Source organism: Achroia grisella, unplaced genomic scaffold (assembly GCF_030625045.1).
Source record: "Achroia grisella isolate CSIRO2021 unplaced genomic scaffold, CSIRO_AGI_Agris_v1 utg782, whole genome shotgun sequence".
In the NCBI taxonomy this organism is placed as follows: domain Eukaryota; kingdom Metazoa; phylum Arthropoda; class Insecta; order Lepidoptera; family Pyralidae; genus Achroia; species Achroia grisella.
Window position 1 is genome coordinate 4,247,578 of NW_026713022.1, and position 21,924 is coordinate 4,269,501.

Consider the following 21,924-nt stretch of genomic DNA (forward strand, 5'->3'; position numbering starts at 1 on the left):
TTGTAAAAATCTGTATCGGGTCTTACCCGATACGAGGTCATAAATTCCAATTTAATATCTGACGACCTTGGTGGTATAGCGGTCCAGCACACCGCTTTATATCCAATGGTCGCGGGTTCGATTCTTCGCACGGCACAAACATTTGTATTCACGAGTATGATTGTTTGTATCGGTCTGGGTATTTTCTATGTATAATATGTATGTATTTACGAAAAAAAAAATATCTATGTATTTGTATCAGTTATCTAGTACCCATAACACAAGCTTTAGCTAGCTTAACTTGGAACTAGATGGCGCTGTGTGAATTGTCCTGAGATTATTATTATTATATTATTATAATATTGTAAGTAGGGGTCATAAAATTTCAGGTCATAAACTCTAACTAATATATCACATCTGAATTATGAGTTTTAGGATATACGTAGCATTAGAAAAGTTAAAGAACAAAGCTTACTTATCCTGGATAGTCATAGTTACACGAACAAAGTTGCGGCAGATGCTAGTTTCGCTTATCCATACATTTTAGCTCTCTTCCTTTTATCTCTTTCCCAACACTCAAAACAAACTACATTATTCCAACCAAAACAGAAATGTAACATTTAATAAACTGTATATTTATAAATATTTTATTAGCATTTCCGTTGACACCTTCCGAGAATAATACTGACTCTGTCTGTCGTATGTAAAGACATATTGTTATCTCGCTCCGTCAAAGGATGCCGAGACGTTCGAGAAAGGACGGTCGAGAGGGTAGAAAAATGTCTGAACTTTTAATGAGTTTCCCCCGCTTGTTCGTGGGACAATTAGTTATTCTTTTCATTGGTACAATTAATGTTTAATATAAGGCGACAACTTGGGAGGTTGCTCGTATTTCACTTTATGAGACTTGAGTATTACAACAACTATACCCATTTTAGAATGGGCTATACCAGATGAGAAAATACACAATAATCTGTTCGGTTTAAATATTTAAAATAAAAATTAGGCTTAAATTTAAATTATGATCATACAGTAATTGCCTGACTAGATGAGAAAAGAAAAAAAATTTTTTTCTTTAATCTGTCAGTTGAAGTTTTTAGCGGGAATACATTATCAGTTTTTGAACGAGTTTTAAACCGAAACTTTATAAATATCACTTTTAGTAAGTAGGTACATCCAATAATAGGTTTTGTCTAAACAATGTTATTGAGGAATACAAAATGACTTTGTAGTTATGCACGAGAATTTCATGAGAATTCTTATGTCAAGTTATTTGTTCGTTCTAACAAATATCACACGTCATGACGTCAAGATGAAAAGAGTGACTAAGTATTTGTTTTTATTCGTTGGCATCCGAGACGGGAATGTAAATAACGAATTTCAATATCCCTAAGAGTAGAAATGTGTCATCACTCATTTACACATGGAGACATAAAACAGCGACAATAGTACTAGAAACATCGATATGGGTTAAATTTTATAAGATCCAGCCAACTACAAAATTCAGCCGAATTTAAAGCTATTTTAAATCAAATTAAAATATCTTTATTCATGTAGGTTTATTACAGAGTCTTATGATATCTCTAGTCTAAAGTCAGTTCGAAGTGCTTTTGAGCTAAGAAGAACTGACAAATAAGTAACTCAGCTGCTATTGTTTTCAAACGTACCTACATGATTACTAAAACACAGATTCACTTCTAAATTAAGTTAGAGAGAATGTAGTGATCACTAGCATATACTATTAAATATAGCATATGCTAGTGGTGTAGTAGATATAAATGTAAAAAAAATAATTTTGGCCAAAAAAAATTGATCTTAGGGGTGGACAACGCTTATCACTTAGGGGTACGAAAAATAAATAGTTGATTCTCAGACCTACTGAATCTAAATATATATAACTCAAAGGTGACTGAAGTAGTGATATATCAACAATCAGCCCAAACCACTGGACGGATTGGGCTGAAATTTGGCATGCAGGTAGATATTATGACGTAGGCATCCGCTAAGAAAGGATTTTGATTAATTCTACCCCCAAATTGATAAAATAGGGGATGAAAGTTTGTATGAAACTTTGTCAATTTTAACTGATCGGGCTGAGACTTTGTATGTATAATGCTACTATGAACTAGGCATCACCTAAGAAAGGATTTTGATAAATTCCACCCCGAAGGGGATAAATTAACGCAAGCGAAGCCGCGGGCAAAAGCTAGTACGCATATAAAATTTCATAAATTCGGTCAAGTCGTTTCGGAGGAGTAGTATAGTAACTAACATTGTGGCACGAGAATTTTATATCTAAGAAGTAGCACTGAGCCTTAAATACTTTCTTTAAACAGGAAAAAAGTAAAGTATAAAAAAATGAATGTTCTTACATATAATTAACGAATGATAAGAAAATTATCCGTCTTAACCATTTATTATATTTCTTAAACAGGTAGCTACGACAATTGGAGAAAATAAAACGTAAATATGATAACGAAGCGATTCATTGTTGAGATCAGAAGCGATAAGCAAGAAAAAAAAATAATAAACAGGAAATATTTTTATTGCGAGCAAAAAGTGTTTAGTTGCCTCCCCATTGTCCTTCTAAGGGCGCTAAATGAAAAGGCGGACGACGATTTTCTCTTTTAATTACTTTCTTAATGAATCATTTTGGAGTTTAGATACCCGGCGTTTTGCCGGCATAATTTCTGTATTACAATGGAACACCTTTTTCAAGTTTTTAATAGATGTTAAATATTTACGGCGACTGTTACAAAATGTGTCGAAAACATTATTGTTGTTCTAAAAGGGGTAGAAGATTTTAGCTTGAATATTAAAAGAGGCGTTTTACTTACAAATTGTTTTGTTTTTAATACTGGTTATTTCGAAGATTGAGTTAAAAATATGGATGGATTAACTTTTGTTTTTATTAATTTCTCACCTTTATTTAAAATAGAACAAACTTTTAAAAATATACGAGCTGAGTTTCATGTCAGTTCTTCTCATCTCGAAATCATTCTGAACTGACGGTAGATTTGACATATCATAAGAGTCTGTAATGGTACATAATAAATAATGATATTTTGAATTTTTTTGAACATTTTAAATTTAATCTGGAAATCTAAAGAGACACTTTTGAGACAGCATATTGGAAGCACTAGATATATATTTTATTGACTTGGTGTTATATTGCGGAAGTCCAAAAAAAAAACATTTTTCAGTATTCAGCATTACAGTAATCTTATTTACTATATATCTTATTTAATACTTACCTTACTTAAGTAATTTGTTCATTTCCGCTACTTGTAGCATGTGGAGAACACAAATATTCAGCGCGGAAACTTGACCACCGCTACTTGATGTATTACTGTTTCTATAAATGATCAAATTCCGACCTTTAGAAAAAGTTTTTTTCAAAGTTATATTAAACTATCTCACACACACGTCTGCATTGCGTTTTTCCCGTTTTTGCTACATTTGTCATTGCAGCGCCGCTCCTATTGATTGTGTCATGATGCTATGTAAACCTTTCTCGATAAATGAGAAATCCAATACAGAAAGAATCTTACAATTTACTAACTAAACTTATTAGTAACTATTACTTAAAATCTACTAACTTATTAAATATTAGTAATAAAGCGCTGCAATGATGAATGTAATAAATGCAAAAGTTTGTATGTATGGATGTATTGATGTTTGGATGGATATTTATTACTCTTTCACACAAAAACCACTATTTGTATTTTGAAGAAAGGTTACCAGTGATTAAAAGTGCAGATTGTACATCAGAATAACATGTAGGCTATAATTTAATGTAAATTGAGCAAAATATAATGATAAATGTTAAGTAAGTGTATTGCAGACGAAGTTGCGCGGGTAAGCTAGTTAATCAAGTCAATGATCTATTGAAATATGATGTGATTAGGGATTATTAAGGATTCAAATAAGCAAGCACTTTTGAGAATATTATCATTTATTAAAGTCTTCTAATAATAATAACATAGACAAATTTTTTTTTTATAATATGATGGTGGCAATTGAACATACGGCCCACCTGATGGTAAATGGTTACCGTAGCCTATGAACGCCTGAAACACCGCACACGTGATACCCCACGTGCGCGTTGCGGACCCTTAAGAAACCTTAATATACCCTTCTTGAAAAACCCCATGCTGTAGTCTCGTGAGAAAACCTCGGCAGGAAGTTCATTCCACAATCTAAGTATACGCGGGAGGAAACTCCTCTGAAACCGCACTGTTCGGGACCACTTAGGTTCCAGCGTGTGGAGATGAATTCCCTGTCGATAGAGAGCGGTGCGGTGGTAAAAGGTGGCTGTCGGCATCATCGACTAATAGTTGCACAGACTATAACAAACATTATTCCTTCTACAACAATAATAAACAATAATAGGCATACAAACTACAGAGTTTCAGCATCCATTAAAATCAATGTTTGTGTCATAGCATACAACGATTAACAATGTACCTATCTCGCCATTTGCATTTGAATATCCGTGCTAATAGTTGGCTGCGAGAAAGTTCGTGTAGTTGGCAATATAGACACGTTGCACTGTCTCTTAACCAAAGCATTAAACTTTCGTTTATAGTATACTAGCGGACCCGGCGTACTTCGTAACGCCTAACAGTCGATTCTTTAATTTTTTAGTTTATTTAATACTTATTCTGCTATTCAGGGCGCCGGGATTTATAGTAATATTATATGCACATCAATGAGACATGTACATTTCAAGTGACATTTTACCACTGACCACCTGTTTTTGACTAATATTGACACATGCCTTCCCGGAACCTCTCTACTTACACTTGAACTTTATGGTATGGTATTAAAGTTCAAATTGACTTTTAAGTATCATTAAGAATCGTTTGTATGGGATTAAAAAAAAAGGGAGAAAAGCGTTGTTTTTAGGCATTTTTAGGCAATTTTTAAAATTTTTCTCTCCGTAAGAACCATCCTCGTACCTCAAGGAATATTCTAAAAAAAGAATTATCGAAATCGGTTCAGTAGTTCTCGAGATTAGCGCTTACCAACACATTTAGCAATTCATTTTTATATTATAGACTAGCTGACCGCCCCAGTTTTGCAAGCGCGTACATGTATTTTATATGCATATAAAGATTTCTCTTGAATCACTTTATCTATTGCTAAAAACGGATTTTAAAATCTGTTGCGTAGTTCAAAAGATCTAAGAGTGCAGAAGAGAGGCAGCTGCGGCGACTTTGTTTTGTACTCGTACTATGTAAAGATTCTATAGCAATTCTTTAAGTTTATTGCTTTTTTTATTATAACCTATTTACGAACAACGTGTTTTGTAACATCCATTTTATTTTATTTTATTTTCTATTCTTCGTAGGCTACTTTATTTTATTCTATATAAAGATGACATTTGTTAAGTCTATTTATGAAAAGGTAGAATTTGTACAAAATCGCCTGCATGGGCACCATGGAGGATGATAAACTTCAGGTCAGGTCAGTTATCCATTGTTTTATACTATGTAAAGATTTTATAGCAATTTCTTAATTTTATTAGTTTTTATTATAACCTATTCACGAACACCGTGTTTTTGTAACGTCCATTTTATTTTCTGTTCCCCATAGCTCTATATTATAGTGACTTTATTGTATACTACGTAAAGTTGATAATATGTTAAGTCTATAATGGAATTATATATAGAGTAGAATTTGTGCGAAATCGCCGGCTTGAGCAACTGAATAATATATGAAGGAATATGATAAACTTGAGGTCAGGTAAGTTATCCATTGAATTCACTAGAAACATAGGCGGTTGTCACTATCAGGTAATCCGTCAGCTTGTATGCTATTACATAAAAAATAAACGATTAGTTTGTAAATTAATCTTAGTTTAGCCGTAATTGTTTTACTGGTCCTCGGTGTGTTTATAAAGCGGTGCAGGCCGAGTAAACTTTACCCGTGTACCGACGCCGGCTCGAATGATAGTGGGCACCTACCACGCAGACCCGGGGCGATTCGGAGGCGCAAGTTGCTTCGTGGAACTTCCTTCGTCTTCTTGTCCATTAATTAAAAGAGAAACTATGTTGGAAGTTATACAATAAATCAATCAATAATTTAATCAAAGTTTTATTGTTACAATATACTTGCTAACCGTTATCTACGACATTGACTGTCTGATATACTTTAGGATTAATATTACTAATATGAACTAGTGGTCCACTGCGGCATTGACTTTGTACTTCCTATAATAAAGTTCCTCAAGGCCATTCATAAAGTACGACATATAAATTCCAGTAAAAACCGCTCTCCCTCCCATCTCCAATTCAGATATGTTAACATTTTTATAGTTAAAATATAGTGTTAACAGACTAAAATATAAATATAAGTACAAATAGTACTTATACTTATGTATCTATTTGTTATAATTTTTGTGTTAACGCGACGACTAGAAATGCCATCAGGCATTAAGTCCGCCATGTGGTAACATGAAATACGCAACCTTATTTGATTTCATGATTTATACACGAGGTATGTGGCTCCACCAATTTCTTATTACACAATGTCACACTTTGTCAATCTCCTTTGTCACGAAATGTCACACTTTGTCAACATCCCTTGTCACATTTTGTCAACATTAATGTGTGATACTTTGTATATATTTTTATTAACTTATAACTTAACTATAACTAACTTTTTTCATCCCCCTTATATAAATATGTAGGGGGATTATTAGTAATGTAGACTGTTGATACTATTTCTAGCAAGGTACCGTGTCGGGTTGACTTCCAGGCGGTGAAACCGAGTGGAATTCATTCGTGACAAATTCCTGGTGAATTTGTCACGATGGGCTAACTGACCTGAACTCATGTTCGTCCTATCATCCTCCAGTGGTATCACGCCAACTTAACCTGTTAGCACAAGCGGGTGTGCATTTCATTATCATCTAGAAAAGAAATGTAGATGTGTAAGTTATTAATACTTCGGCCCTCCTGCCCAGCCCAGTATAGAGTCAGTTAACAAGTAAGTTATGTACCTACTTGACTAATATTTGTAAGCGAAAACTTTACTTTAGCGAAAAGTTTTTTTCATCCAATTATAGAGTTTTCTTGTCGACTCGTGTGTGATTTTTCATTATTACGTACCTTTAATAAATGACATGTCCGTTCAAATTCTTTTGTTCAAAATTTTGATAATATATATATGGTGGAAAGGTGATTGTTAGGAATGTGGATTAATGAACCCATTGCTGGCAATGTACCAGTGTCAGGGTGACCTCCACGCGAATTCCCCTGGAAACAGGAGTGGATCTACCTAAGGGCTTTTTGGGCTGCCGCCCAGGGCCCCGAGGATACAAAGGGCCCCCGTCTCCACCATATTTAAAATATAATCTAAAAAAATATCTAGAATGTTAAAAAACTTACCAGGTTGGCAAACCTGAGATCAATAAACACATGCAAGTGCGTGTCTATCGGAAAGAAAGGGATATTTCTGGTCGCTTGTTTTTGGACGGTGTATTTTTTTAGTTGAGTAATATAATTAGGCCCCTAAGGAGATTAGCCCAGGACCCCACTAATTCACGATCCGCCCCTGCCTGGAAACCATCAGAATAAGTTCCTGGTGAATTGGTCACGACGGGCTAACTCACCTGAGCTCATGCTCATCTTATCTCATGGAGCTTCGTCAGCGTAAACTGTTAGTGTAGGCGGGTACACAATTCCATTATCATCAATAAATAAAATATATCTATGTAATCAAGCGTAGATATTACTGAGTATTTATCTTATATATAAAATTTTCGTGTCACAGTTTGCGTTCCCATACTCCTCCGAAACCTCCTCCTTTTAACCTCAAACTCTCATGAAATTTTGTGAGCGTATTGAGTAGGTCTGAGAATCGGCCAACATCTATTTTTCATTCCCCTAAATGTTAGGGGTAGTCCACCCCTAAATTTTTTTTTTATTTTAAGGCAATACAACGTTTTCCGGGACAGCTAGTATAATATAATATTGATTTCAGGTTTTTCAAAAAGAAACTAGAAATAGTATCTTCTATGCTAGCAACCTGTCTTGATTTCACTACCTTTGAATTCCTAGGCTCGTTCTATACTATAACATGCATACATACATATATTATACATATAAACCTTTCTCTTAAATAACTCTATCTTTTGCTGAAAACTGCATTAAAAACCGTTGCCTAATTAAAAAGACAAGCGAACATACAGCTGTGGCGGCTTTGTTTTGTACTATGTAAAGATTCTATAGCAATTCTTTAAATTTATTACTTTGTTTTTATTATAACCTATTCACGAACTCTGTGTTTTTACAACGTCTATTTTATTTACTATTCCCCATAGCTACCTTTAACATACCTGGCAATAAAACAAGGGAATCGAGCTTTAAAACATTAAAAAAATAATATATTGTATATTAAAAAAAATACAATATAATTCTTAAAATAATAAATGTAGTGGGGTCCTACCACCGTCGCTAAAATTAATTTGCATTTGTTTTCTACATTTCTATCAGAAATAATCAATACACAAAGTTTTTAGTGTCAGCCGACTTAAATTCACGATCTGTGATGTATATATGGTGCATTAAACGACAAAGTCGTCGTATTTTAAGCTAACCGTAAATACAACTCTTACATTCCAGATTTCTAAAATATTCCAAGGATAATAATGATTAACGTATTCTGGAAGAATCGTCACTCAAGTTCCTCGGCGAGGAGCGTCTCTGAGACGTTTGTATTTGTATGCAAATGCGATTTAACCTCAAACTCAGATTAGAAACAAGCGTACGAATAAAAAGGAGATTAAAATCTTTGCAGTCAACGAACGGATTTAAAGATATATTTATGGTTTATTCCTGTAATAGAATTTATTCTACTTATCAACTGAATTTATACAGACTTTAAATATACTCGAAATAAACTAAGTACGTTTAGTTATAGTATTTTTTTAAATATGATCATGAGTCACTCTGTAGATAGTTCTTTGTATATTGTATTGGCATTTGTATTTTGTAGATTATATTTTTTTGTATAATTTTAATTATTTATGATATATTTATAAAATTATTACCCGACACTACGCCACGACCACAAAAAAACAACACGCTTCATTGGGTTGACTGGAAGAGATCTCTTTTAGGGGTAATTCCGCCTTTGTTGACATTATTTCTACTTAATATACTTAAAAATGTAAATTTATTTATTCATTATATATTTTAATTATTATGTTATATTTTTTAAGCTTTTTATATTTTTAGGTTCTTAGTAATGCTATATCATTTATGTACATATATAATCTATACATATCAATAATATTTAAATTTATTCATTTATTGTTATTTATTTATTAGAAATCAACAGCTTACAATCCAACAACAGGTTTTTAGAGATTTATCAAAAGAAAAAAAAATATCGTAGCAGACATACAATATGAACTACATAATAAACTAAAATATAAAAATAGAAGAATTATTTTAAGACAATACGATATAATGAAAGAATACGTCTATTCTTAATTTGAAGAAACGATATTTCTATTTTTCTTCGTCTTTCTAAACTATAAAAAATATAAGTAATGTAAGCTGTTATAATCCCAAATAAAATAAATACTTTATAACAATTTTAATTTGAAATTCTTGTAGTTTTCTGCTCTAAATCAATATATCCACTTCCAAATACAATATTAGTGTTTGTGATGGTCAAGTTACAGTAAATACGCCCTTTAGTAAACGGGAATCCTTTTGGTACTTCATGATCTCAAATCAATCAAATCAATCTACTGAGATCTCAAAATTTAAGAAACTGAAATAATCCTTTCTCATGTAAACTTAATACGGAACGCAGATTCATCACAAGAAGAATAACCAAGAGAAACTTGTGTGTTACTCTTTTGAATAGATGTTTGTCTGTTTATTAATGTGAACTCACATTTGGAATCTATATTGAAGTTAGTCATCAAGTTTAGGTAAGGTAGGGTTAAGTGGTCAGTTTACGACTAGTTAGAGGAGTTGTCGTTCTTAAAGTTACTATTAAATATAAAACATTATAAATTAATTAATAACTTAAATGTCAACGTTTTAACATATTTTTAACAAACTAAGTATTAATTGACAATTTATCAAAAAATGAGATTTATATAGATTTAAAATATATTCTTTGGCACAGCCAAAATTGGCGCGTAAACGCAAATGCTCGAAAATAAAAAAGAAAAATGTTTGTGTCTTTATTAATGAAAGCGATGTATTAATACTTTTATTGTTCACGAAACTAGCATGGATATGGTTTGTTTATAAAACTGTACACTTAAATTGAAACCAGCGGCCAGAATTTTTACAACTAATATATTCGACATTCTTGATTCATATCAATAAAATATAGTCAAATTATAGAAGCAACGAAACCATTATCGCTATATCATCAGATTGCAACAGCATAAAATTAATACCTTTCTTTTATATTCTTGTTTAAGAAGAAAAAAATATGGTTGAAAATACACGCAATGTTGCTGCTAAAGAAAGTACTTTCATTTCTATCAACAACTTACTCATATACTGTCCCATAGCATACACTGTCCCATTCAAACAATATATCTAATTGTTTTTTTTTCTGTAGAAGATTTTATGTCTAACTTTAATTTATGAGAATTATATGTATTCGTCTAATATATATTAATCTAATTAAACTAAAATTAAATAAATTTGTTATATTATAGAATTTCAAATAATTTTATGGTTTTAAATGTAAGATAATTTACATACCTTGAATGGTAAATATTGCTGAACACCTTATTAATTATTATGTAAGATCTGCTCTGTGTAATTACCGGTATTTTGTAAATAAACATTCATTTAATTTCTGACGACCTCGGTGGTCTAGCGGTCTAGCACACCGCTTTACGACCGATGGTTGCGGGTTCAATTCCTCGCACGCCACAAACATTTCTATTCATGAGATCATTGTGTGTATCGGTCTGGGTATTTTCTATGTATAATATGTATGTATTTACAAAAAAATCTATTTATATGTATCAGTTATCATTAGTACCCATAACACAAGCTTTAGCTAGCTTAACTTGGGTCTAGATGGCGCTGTGAATTGTCCTGCGATTATTATTATTATTATTTCTATTGTATCTAAGTGTGACAAAGATAATTATATAGTAACCTTTGGAAAAGGACACTGTGATAATACTGATGAGTTCACTTGTCCTCCCAGAGCAGCACCGAAGAAACTGTCCTTGTTAATGAAGTCGCACAAAGGAAAGTGCATTTCGATGAAACCCCGTTTATATACATTGGTGAGGAACTCGAAGAAATAAAAGTGTACCTGCAAATTATATATAAACAATCCATGAATTACGTTATAGGTTCTCACATTAGCGAATATGTTTTAATAAAAAAACTAACGTTTGCTTTGAGAAAAGGTTAAAATCACACTATTTATCGACCTTACTTATGATTAGATTCGTCATGTATTTTAATAACTTAAACTAATTAGTGATTGAAACCTGTGTAAGTGATATTTGTATGTTGACCCTCTTATTTGTTTAAAAGACTAACAACAAAATAAATCTGAATAATAAAAAGAAATGTTACAATTACAATCTGGTATGCACTATTCTTGCTTGAGTGACGATAGTGTGAAGTGATAAAAATTAAAATGTTGACGGCAAACAATGCATTGTAATCAATATAAAAGCTAAATGTGTTTTCTAGCTACCAGATAATGAAATCTTGTTTTATATTCGTAATCCTTTATTGGTACGTCTTAACAGAACTGCGGCCAAGACAAGAATGAATTATTAGCTCTAAATACCGCTTACAGATCAGTTTTCTACCCTCAAAAATTATGAAACTAACTCGGTCGATGTCAATAGCATTACTTCTATTTGCAATTAATTATTAACTATTATAAATATATCTACTATACAACTGTGTATATTTATTATCTACTAGCTGTTAAAATGTGGAATTTAACTTTAGTTTTCTAAAATAAAAGTAGCCTATGTTACTCGTTATTACATCAGCTACCTGCCAAAAAAAGTCCCGTTAAAATCGGTCCAGCCATTTCGGAAGATTAGCCGGAACAAACAGATAGACAAAAATTGTAAAAAATGTTATTTTGGTCTATGTATCTTATTCATATTCCTATGCATGTAGTAGAAACCGGTTATTTCAATGTTACAAACAGACACTCCAATTTTATTTATATGTATAGATAACTATTATAATCTAACTAATATAGGTTCTTAGATTCGACAAGTAGTCCAAGAAGCTTGTTGGAACTAAATATGATAGATATAGTCATACATATTACGAAATGTTAAGGAATGAGTGGTATAACTAGCGTCACATTATACCCTAATAATGCTGAAGCATATCATGTGACAAATATTTATATACAACATACATACTTACACTCTTTCACCATTTAAGATCAGGTGGGCTATTTACTTCTTTACCATTCTAATATACTTACATTACTATATCCTTAATTTTTTTAATTGAATTAAGTAATTCAATTAAAATAAATAAGGATATGGTAAAGCGTTACAAATATATATATATAAAAAATGACGGATTTCATAAACCTTTACAGAATGTGATGCAAGAGATGGAAGTTAATATGAAACAAAATAAACTTACAGTAATATTATTACCAAGCGCAGTAAGTAGGCATGTTTTAAAATCAACATAATAAAAAGGATCCTTCCTGCTGAGACGTCGGGATGTTAAGTTTGCATATTCGACAATATTGCGGTCGTAGTACAATATTCGTGGGTGTTCCGTACTGAAATACTGGATTCTCTGTAAATTTAATAAAACTTAACTTTTATTTACATAACTTAATTGTACAACTAAGAATCTAAAATTAAAAAGCTTAAAAAATAAAATATATTATTAGAAGGAGTCCCTTTAGGCAAAGTTCCGAAGATACTGGCAGCGTTCCCTCTTTGAATAGCTAGACTAATTCTTTGTCCGAGGTAGCTTAACTAGTAGCTAGCTTAGCTTAGCTTTGTAAGGTAAATTTGTAATTATACATATATATAGTATATGTTATATAGCTGTGCCCGCGACTTCATCCGCGTGTTTATAGCGACTTTCAACAAATAAAGAAAAAATATTCAATAATCTAACCCAAAGAAAAATTTTTTTCAATCTAGCGTCAAAAATTACGATTTTTCATAAAAACTTTCATCCACTATTTTATTTTAAGGATAACATTTTTACAAACTTTGAATGTTATGTTTATTTATATTAAACGGCCTAGTTTCGCGCTTCTATCTTAAGAAATGACGATATTTCGGTACGAAATTCAACCCCTTACAACCCTTTTTTACATTAAAAAGTAGCTTATTTCCTTACTCAGGGTCTATACTCTCGTTTGTGGCCCGGGGCCCCACCAACATGTTGCCACCTTCATGAAGAAGGACTACTGGCCTAACGTGGTGTATCGGCGCTACCGTGGCAGATTGCCGTCGTTTCAATTTTATATTATTTCATATGTATGTTAGTCTATAAGGTATTATGTACCTATAAGGTAATTTATAAGTAATTATAATAAGAGGCTAGTAGCTTGAAATAAATAAATATACTATTCCTGTACAAAATTTCATTTAAATCGATGCATTGTAGTTTTGGCGTGAAAGCAAGACAAACAGACAGACTTTTCAGTTACTTTCGCATTTATAATATAGTTTAACACATTATTAAATATATAAATATTGGATATTTCAGTACTGTTACAAGTCAACAGACGGAAAACGGATTACGGGTTGACAAACATTTGTAACAGCGACCAAAAGTCAAGCCAATGTCTTGTTTAGTATTAGTTAGATATTATAGATAACGAGATATCCAAAGTATTTTATCAAGATGGTTAAAAATCTTGTTTTTTATGTCGTCAAAGAAAACACTTTAAATTAAATTATCGCATGTTGTTATTTTAATTATCGGAATATCTAAATGTTAAATATTATCTCCGAGTACTATAGGCTATATAAAATCAAGCTATGACCGATTGGAGAGGAGCAGCAATGAAAAATGTAGCAAAATAATATTAATAGTAGCTTCTGTTATGGGTACTAGACAACTGAAACAAATACATAGATTTTTTTTCGTAAACACATGCACATTATATATAAAAAACACCCAGACCGATGATTTTATGAAAACATTTCATAAACGACTACTTGAGTGACTACGTGGACTTAATTACAATTTTACATAGAAATAGAAATAATCTTTATTCAAATAAACTTAATATAAGCACTTTTGAATAGACAAGTTTTTTTTATTCAACCGCTTATTCAGAATGCAGATTCGTCACAAGAAGGATAAGCAAGAAATTTGTGTGTTGCTCTTTTGAATAAATATTGATTTACTTATATTTAATTAACAACAAGGATTAGGCATGCGACAATCAACATAGACAACAACACTGCTACGCACTTAATCTCTGTTCAATCAGATAACATTGTCAGCGCTATGAATTTTAAGTTAGATATTTTCTACAAAAACATTATTATCATTTATAAATTCTTCAATTTTATAATAAGCTTTTTTACAAAGAAAATATTTTATGACACATTTTAATTTTTTTCTGGCAAATTGACTACAGACTCTGGGATTTTGTTGTAAAACGTTACACAATTTCCATAAAACGAATTGCTGACTTTCGTCAAACGGCACTTAGGTAAAACTAGTTTGTTGACATTACGTAAGCTTTTATTAGTGTAATCACCTATTTTTTTAAAACTGTTAATGTTTTTCCTGGCATACATAATATTTTCGTAGATGTATTGAGAAGCAACGGTGAGGATATTTGATTCTTTAAAACATTCACGCAAAGACTCCCTGGAGCCTATACCGTAAATGGAGCGGATGGCCCTCTTTTGCAAAATAAAGACTGTATTTATATCAGCTGCTTTGCCCCATAATAAAATATCGTATGACATAATGCTATGAAAATAGCTAAAATACACGAGTTTAGCCGTTGCCACGTCTGTTAATTGTCTAATTCTTCTTACCGCATAAGCGGCAAAACTAAGTCTATTCGCCAATTTAGAAATATGAGCACCCCATTGCAGTATGGAGTCTAATATGATAACAAGAAATACAGTATCATCAACAAAGTTAATAAGTTTATTGTTCAGTACGATTTTTGAATCAACCTTCCTTACATTGGGGAGCGTACATTTAATACACTTTGTTTTATCTCCATTTAATAGCATATTATTAGCAGTAAACCATTTTAAAAGAGAAGAGAGAACACTGTTTACTTATTTCATATCATCAATATGTCGACTGACTTTAAATATTAATGAAGTATCACCAGCTTACAGAACTATATCTGCTATTTTTTCTACCATATAAAGAAAGTCATTAATGTAAACTAAAAATAAAAAAGGACTAAGAATAGATCCCTGAGGAACACCCATTTTAACACTGGAACCTTCGGACCTTACACCATACACATTTAACTTTTGTTATGAGGTGTATAACTTTCCCATTGACACAGATAATTTAATTTGACATATCATAAGAGTCTGTAATAGACCTACATGAATAAAGATATTTTAAATTTGAATTTGAACAAATGTTTGTGCCGTGCGAGGAATGGAACCCGCGACCATCGGAAGTACTCGTAAGGCGGTGTACTAAACCGCTAGACCGCAGAGGCTGTCGGAGTTACGTAAAAATATGTATGACGAAATTATTCTCCTTTAAGAGTTCTAAAAAAGTCAACCGCCACAACATATGGCTATCTTTTAAAGTTAAATAACTATAAATTATTTTATGGTTATATATCATATTTTTTCTAAAATAATGCATTTAATTATTTGCGAAGGTGTAATTAATTTATAAACATTATATTAATCCTTCTCCAAATAAATAAGTAGAATAGAAAATCTTACTAAACTTACATTGAAGGACTTTTGAATAGTCATCACATTTTTTTTAATCTACCGCTCATTCGGAAAGCTGTCTCATCACAAGAAGAACGAGCAAGATACTTGCGTGTGAGCAACACGCAAGTTCTTGTTTCGTTCTTAATAATTTTATTCTTACTTTATTTACATTTGTAAGTTTAAGTATGTGAATACAAACTACCAATTAGCACTAAATCAATTAAATACTCAAATAGAAAAATTATAAATATACAACCAACTGGTTAATCAATTAATTAGTATTTAAGTTTGAACAAAATTGTATTTTACATTATTTGATGTCAACGAACACTTTAGGAGATATCTTACTTTTAAAACAGAAGTCTTACTGACTGTGTGCGAAACTGTGTTACATAAGTCTTTTTTATTGTCTATGTTTTTATCTGACTGTCTGAAATATCTCGCAGTTTACAAATTTTTATAAATACAAATAGCTAAATTTAAATGGAAATTATATAAACTTAAATTTCACTTTTTACAGCATGTTAAGGACGTTTCCTAAAAATTTTAGAGAATGTTAACATATATGCAGTGCTTTCACAGTTTTCACACATACCAAAATACCAGCCATACAGAAATATGTCGAACAGCGTAAAAGTTAAATATTGAGCCCGTACGTAGCCGGGTCGGGTTGCTAGTATTCAAATATATATGGCAGTTAATAATTGTCATTAGTACCAACCGTGCCTTGTAATTCCCTCGCTTCTTGTATCGAATAAAAAAATAATCCGATGATTACAATAATCCCGTGAACACCACCCGCCATATGGGATTGCAATCTACTAAATGATTGAACAAACGACTTCAGTCTTGTATTTAAATTCAACCTAAACCTAAATAGTACCAAATTGCCAGAAATATTGAAATTATTTTAATATACATGTAAGCCAATTGTATCTAACATATTCAACTTAATAATGGTAAATATTTTCCGTAATTTATTGAGAATTATTTAATAATACTACAGATAACATTATATTACATTGTAATAGTAATATATAAACCAAATTATCCTATTAAAAAAAGATCAGATATATTTTTTTCGCAAACTGTTGTATATATTTTAATACAAAAATATAATTGTTTTTATTAAAATATACACTCTTAGAGTGCGTGGCCACTAAACAATACTACACATAGGGATGTCCCTGAGCAAAGATGAGAAAGTTTGGTGTTACTTTGCTTACTTCGGAGTGTAGAAGACGTTCTTCCTAGACGAAATCGTATGTCTCAGTCCTTTTCCAATAAATTATTTTCTTTTGAAATACACAAAGGCGAAACACCTTTGTATAAATATTATTTCTATTTCTAACATATATATAGGACCACCATACTCTTTATCTTTTTATCGATGACTATTTATATTTTTATTAATTCTACAACTATTAGGTAAGTTTATTAAGAAAACAAAGCTTTTAGCATAATGCAGATGTAAACTACATTGTTATTCCTAGAATCTGCAATTTGACTTTTCGTGTCTCTTCTTCTCTTGGCAATTTTACTTTTATAATAGTTCTTTGGCATCTAAAAATGCTTTTTGTCAATTATTCATCTCTTCATATTTCTTCATTCTTTTTTCTTCTTATTAATAATTAATTCCTTTATTGAACATTTGTCCCTTGGTGTCAATAATTCATCCGTTGGCATCTATAGTTCATCACTTCACGTTTATAAATAGTCCCTTAGCATCTATAATACGACCCTTGGCATTTATAATTCGTCCCTTTACATTTATAATGCCAAAGAACGCATTTAAAATTCGCCTCTTGATTTTAATAATAAATATTTATAATTGCCATAGACTGTCTGTAATCCGGTGAAAACGTGCCCATACTTACGCATATTGATAACTGCAAAAAATAAATTAACACGAAGTAAGACGCTTATGTAAGGATGGAAATTGGAAATGTCCGTCGTGATATTTATTGTCCTGCGATCTGTTAAACGAATTGGTGAAGCCGAAACGCGAGGACAGGCGGATAGACAGATAGACGATAGATAACCAGTCAACTGGAATACGAGCACTTCCTGTAATTGAAATTGTAGTGTGTAGAATAGAATAGAAAAGAATAGAAAATCATTTATTCAAATAAACTTACATTGAAGCACTTATTGAAGCACTTTTGAATAGTCATTACATTTTTTAATTTTTCGGAAAGCTGTCTCATCACAAGAAGAACGAGCAAGAAACTTGTATATTTCTTTTAAATAATTTATTATTACATAATTACATTTTTAAGTTTTGTGTGAATACAAACCACCAATTAGCACTAATTCAATTAAATACTGAAATAGAAAAAATATTGAATATATAACCAACTGGTTAAACAATTAATAAAGTCAGTCATAGTGATTAGAGGAAATCAGTCATAGTGATTAGAGCAGACCAGTCCCTACAAGCAGCACCCGTTCACGAGTATGACGGATGAGCCAGCCATCACTGCGTTCGACCATATTTTAGGGAGCCCAATGACCCGGCCCACCACGCAGCCACAAGTCTGGACAGTTTAGTGAGCATGACTACTCAAAACACATGTAGATTTAAAGCTATTTACAATTGCTATCTGATAGTTATAGTATTCACATTTTACATAAGAATGCTATATGTGTGCAATCAATACAAAAACCGCTACGCTTTCATATTTTAAAATCAATCAATTAAATCAAGAAAGCAATGAGAAAATTAAATTATTTAATGCTAATAAACTAGTTATTTACTTGATATGTTGTCGTCTATGAATTCGTCTATCCTGTAATAGGCTTTCTTACACAAAAATTGTTTAATATAAGATTTGAATTGCCTCTCTGTCAGATTTAGTAGTGCAGTTTATTATAAAATCTTACGCAATTCCCATAGAATGAATTACTGACTTTGTGCAGACGGTATTTAGGTAAAATTAGCTTATTTTTATTGCGTAAGTTTCTATTTGTACAGTCTTTAAGTTTTTTAAAACTCTCTAAATTCTTTGTATACATGATATTCTCATAAATGTATTGTGAAGTAACGGTGAGGATATTTGAATCTTTAAAACACTGACGTAATGACTCTCTTGAACCCATACCATAAATAGAACGTATGGCTCTCTTTTGTAAAATAAATATAGTATTTATATCGGCTGCTTTACCCCACAGTAGTATACCATATGACATAATGCTATGGAAATAACTAAAGTATACAAGTTTAGCCGTCGCCACGTCTGTTAATTGCCTAATTCAAGTAGTAGAATTATAATAAATAATTCTATTATAAATGTACTGGAGTTTAATTATTATTATTGTTATTTTTATGGCAAATAAGCTGACGGCCCGCCTGATAATGCATACGAATTATTTAACATTACATAATTAGCAAAGTCAATAACACATACCTCATAAATTATGGAAATATATGAACAGAGTGACATTATCAAGCAATTTTAAATTTAATCTAATCTGCAATACAAAATGCAACAACGTTATATGTGTAGTTACAAAAACAAGTTTATTTTATTAATTTCAAACAGTAAAATAGGTTAGAGTCAAAGTAAGGGAACAGGAGGGGGTGAACATGACATATGAGTTCTTGGTAATGGTTGACTGACTCTGGTCATCCGAATAATGGGGTAAAGGCCTCGGAGTGAACCCCTTTACCACGGCATGATTTCCGCGTAAGAGCCGTCCTAAAAAGCTTAGTACTTATAGCTACCCGTACGTGGTAAGCCTCCTAGGGCGGGAATTAACATATAAAGAAATACTAATCTTAACCTAACTTAGTTAAAAATAAAAAAATAGTCCACTTCAATTATGTGGACTATATTTTTTTAATTTTCTTTGTTTCTTTTGGCTAATTTTTTTGTATTTTTTATCTGTTTTTGTCTTCATACTGTTCAGTTCAGCAGTTGAGTATCACAGTTCATGAGTATCATAAGCGCAAGATGTACGTAGTGCTGCTCATGTATATAGGCGTTGCGACGGCTACCATTTACCATCAGGCGGGTCGTCAGCTAACTTGCAATTGCAATCATTACATAGTATAAAACAAAGTCACTGTTGTTGTCTGCCGTCCCTATGTATGCTTAAATCTTTAAAACTACGCAACAGATTTGGAAGTGATTTTTTTAAAAGATACGAGTGATTCAAGAGGAAGTTTTATATGCATAATATATGCATATAATGAGGCGAGTAGCTAGTTACATATAAAGACACCAATAACACTTTGGTGTAGGTATACAAGCTATCGTGTAATGAACGAAGATGGCCGAATATATGAACAGAACATTAAATACAAATTTTAGGTGCACACAATAATTACAGGAAATCATTATAGAAATATAATGCCGAATGGTTAAATTACCAACTACGCTTGATAGGACTAATTGTAGACTGAAAAAACGTATGTACTAAAGTATGTAATATAACTATTACTTCCATTTTAGTTCAGGGAATAAAGACAAAAAGAAAGACCGAACTTCGGAAAAATTTAAGAAATTTTAGCGGCAAACGGATCAATGGGGACTTTTGGGATTTTGTTTAGAACACCAAAATGAAGGTTCATGCAAAAATCAAGATTTTCTCTAATTTTTCCGAAGTACAACGTCTTTATACCCTGTACTTTATATTCTAGCATTTAGATTAATAGCGGAGTAGACATCAAATATAGAACAAATTAGAATAGAATAGAAAATTCTTTAAAATATGCAAGTTCTTGCTCATTCTTATTATAATGAGTCTGCGTTTCGAACGAGTGGGAGAAATATGACTATTCAAAAGCGTTTAAGTTTATTTAAATTAAGATCATTTATGTTTTTATACTTATTTTTTTAACACCACCACCTTTTAGAATATTGTCTCATCGAAAGCAGAACGAAATGGAAATTTGGCGTTGTTCTTTTAAATAATTATTCTAATTTTTAATTTTTAAGTTGAAACGTGTGAATACAAACTACCAACCAGCACTAATTCATCAGAGTCAAAATGTTAAATACCAAATCAACTGATTGTGTAATTAAATAAGAGTAAATCAGTCGTAGTGATTAGAGCAGACCAGTCCCTACAAGCAGCACTCGTTGACGACTATAAAGGACTGCATATCCCATACAATACTGCATTAAATAAAAAACATAAAACTTTAAAGATGTAATTTTTTTAAGAGTAAATTTATATTACTATTGTATTAGGTGTGCGATATATAGTATAAATAAATAATGTATAAATTTATATATTAGAAGGGTTGGCACTTATTTACATATCTAATCTATACCAATATTATAAAGAGGTAAAGTTTGTATGTTTGTTTGTTCAGTAAAGCCTCCGGTTCTGGTGTTCCGATATTAAAAATCGTAACTGTAGTGTGTATTGTAGTACTAAAGGCTATATACTTATCATCACGCTATGACCTCCTATGACTACTACTACTACTACTACTACTATGAATAAATATTTAAACACTCAAAATAGTCCTTTTAAGTGTTAAAATATTTATTCACAATTTTTTTCTGGAATACTGGATTGTTTGCGAAGCTATTTCTATAAATATGATATTAATTTTTATCCAAACATATACGTTATTTATTATAAGTATTTAATCAACATAATCGTCCTATATATCATTTGATTTCACCCAACACTTTAGCAGATATTTAAGTTTTAATAAAAGAAGAACCTTACTGGCTCTGACTGTCACGTTAACAAAGTTTATAAATTCTTATAAAAACAAACAGCTAAATCAAAATGCACATTAGCTAAGGTCTATCTGAAAATCTTAGAGCAAAATACCCAGCCATACTAAAATGTAGACGGGTGGGGTTGCTAGTATGCTATATATGGTATATGGTATATGGCAGTTAACAGTTGTCATTAGTACCAACCTCACCACTTAATTACCTTGCCCTCGCCTCTTGTATCAAATAAAAAAAGAATCCGATGATTACAATAATCCCATGAACACCACCCGCGATATTGGATTGCAATCCACTAAATGACCGAACAATCGACTTCAGTCTTGTATTTAAATTAAATGTATTGAATTG

At 31.6% G+C, this 21,924-nt stretch overlaps 1 protein-coding gene across 1 annotated transcript; it reads right to left on the minus strand.

The window, feature by feature from the left end:
• Positions 1-11,118: 11,118 nt before the first annotated feature.
• Positions 11,119-16,682, minus strand: LOC131851335 (uncharacterized). Its single transcript, XM_059201825.1, has 3 exons — positions 16,599-16,682; positions 12,612-12,773; positions 11,119-11,292 (listed from the first exon to the last, which is right to left on the minus strand). Exons 1-3 carry the CDS (start codon positions 16,680-16,682, stop codon positions 11,119-11,121), a joined length of 420 nt encoding a protein of 139 aa, XP_059057808.1.
• Positions 16,683-21,924: the final 5,242 nt, after the last annotated feature.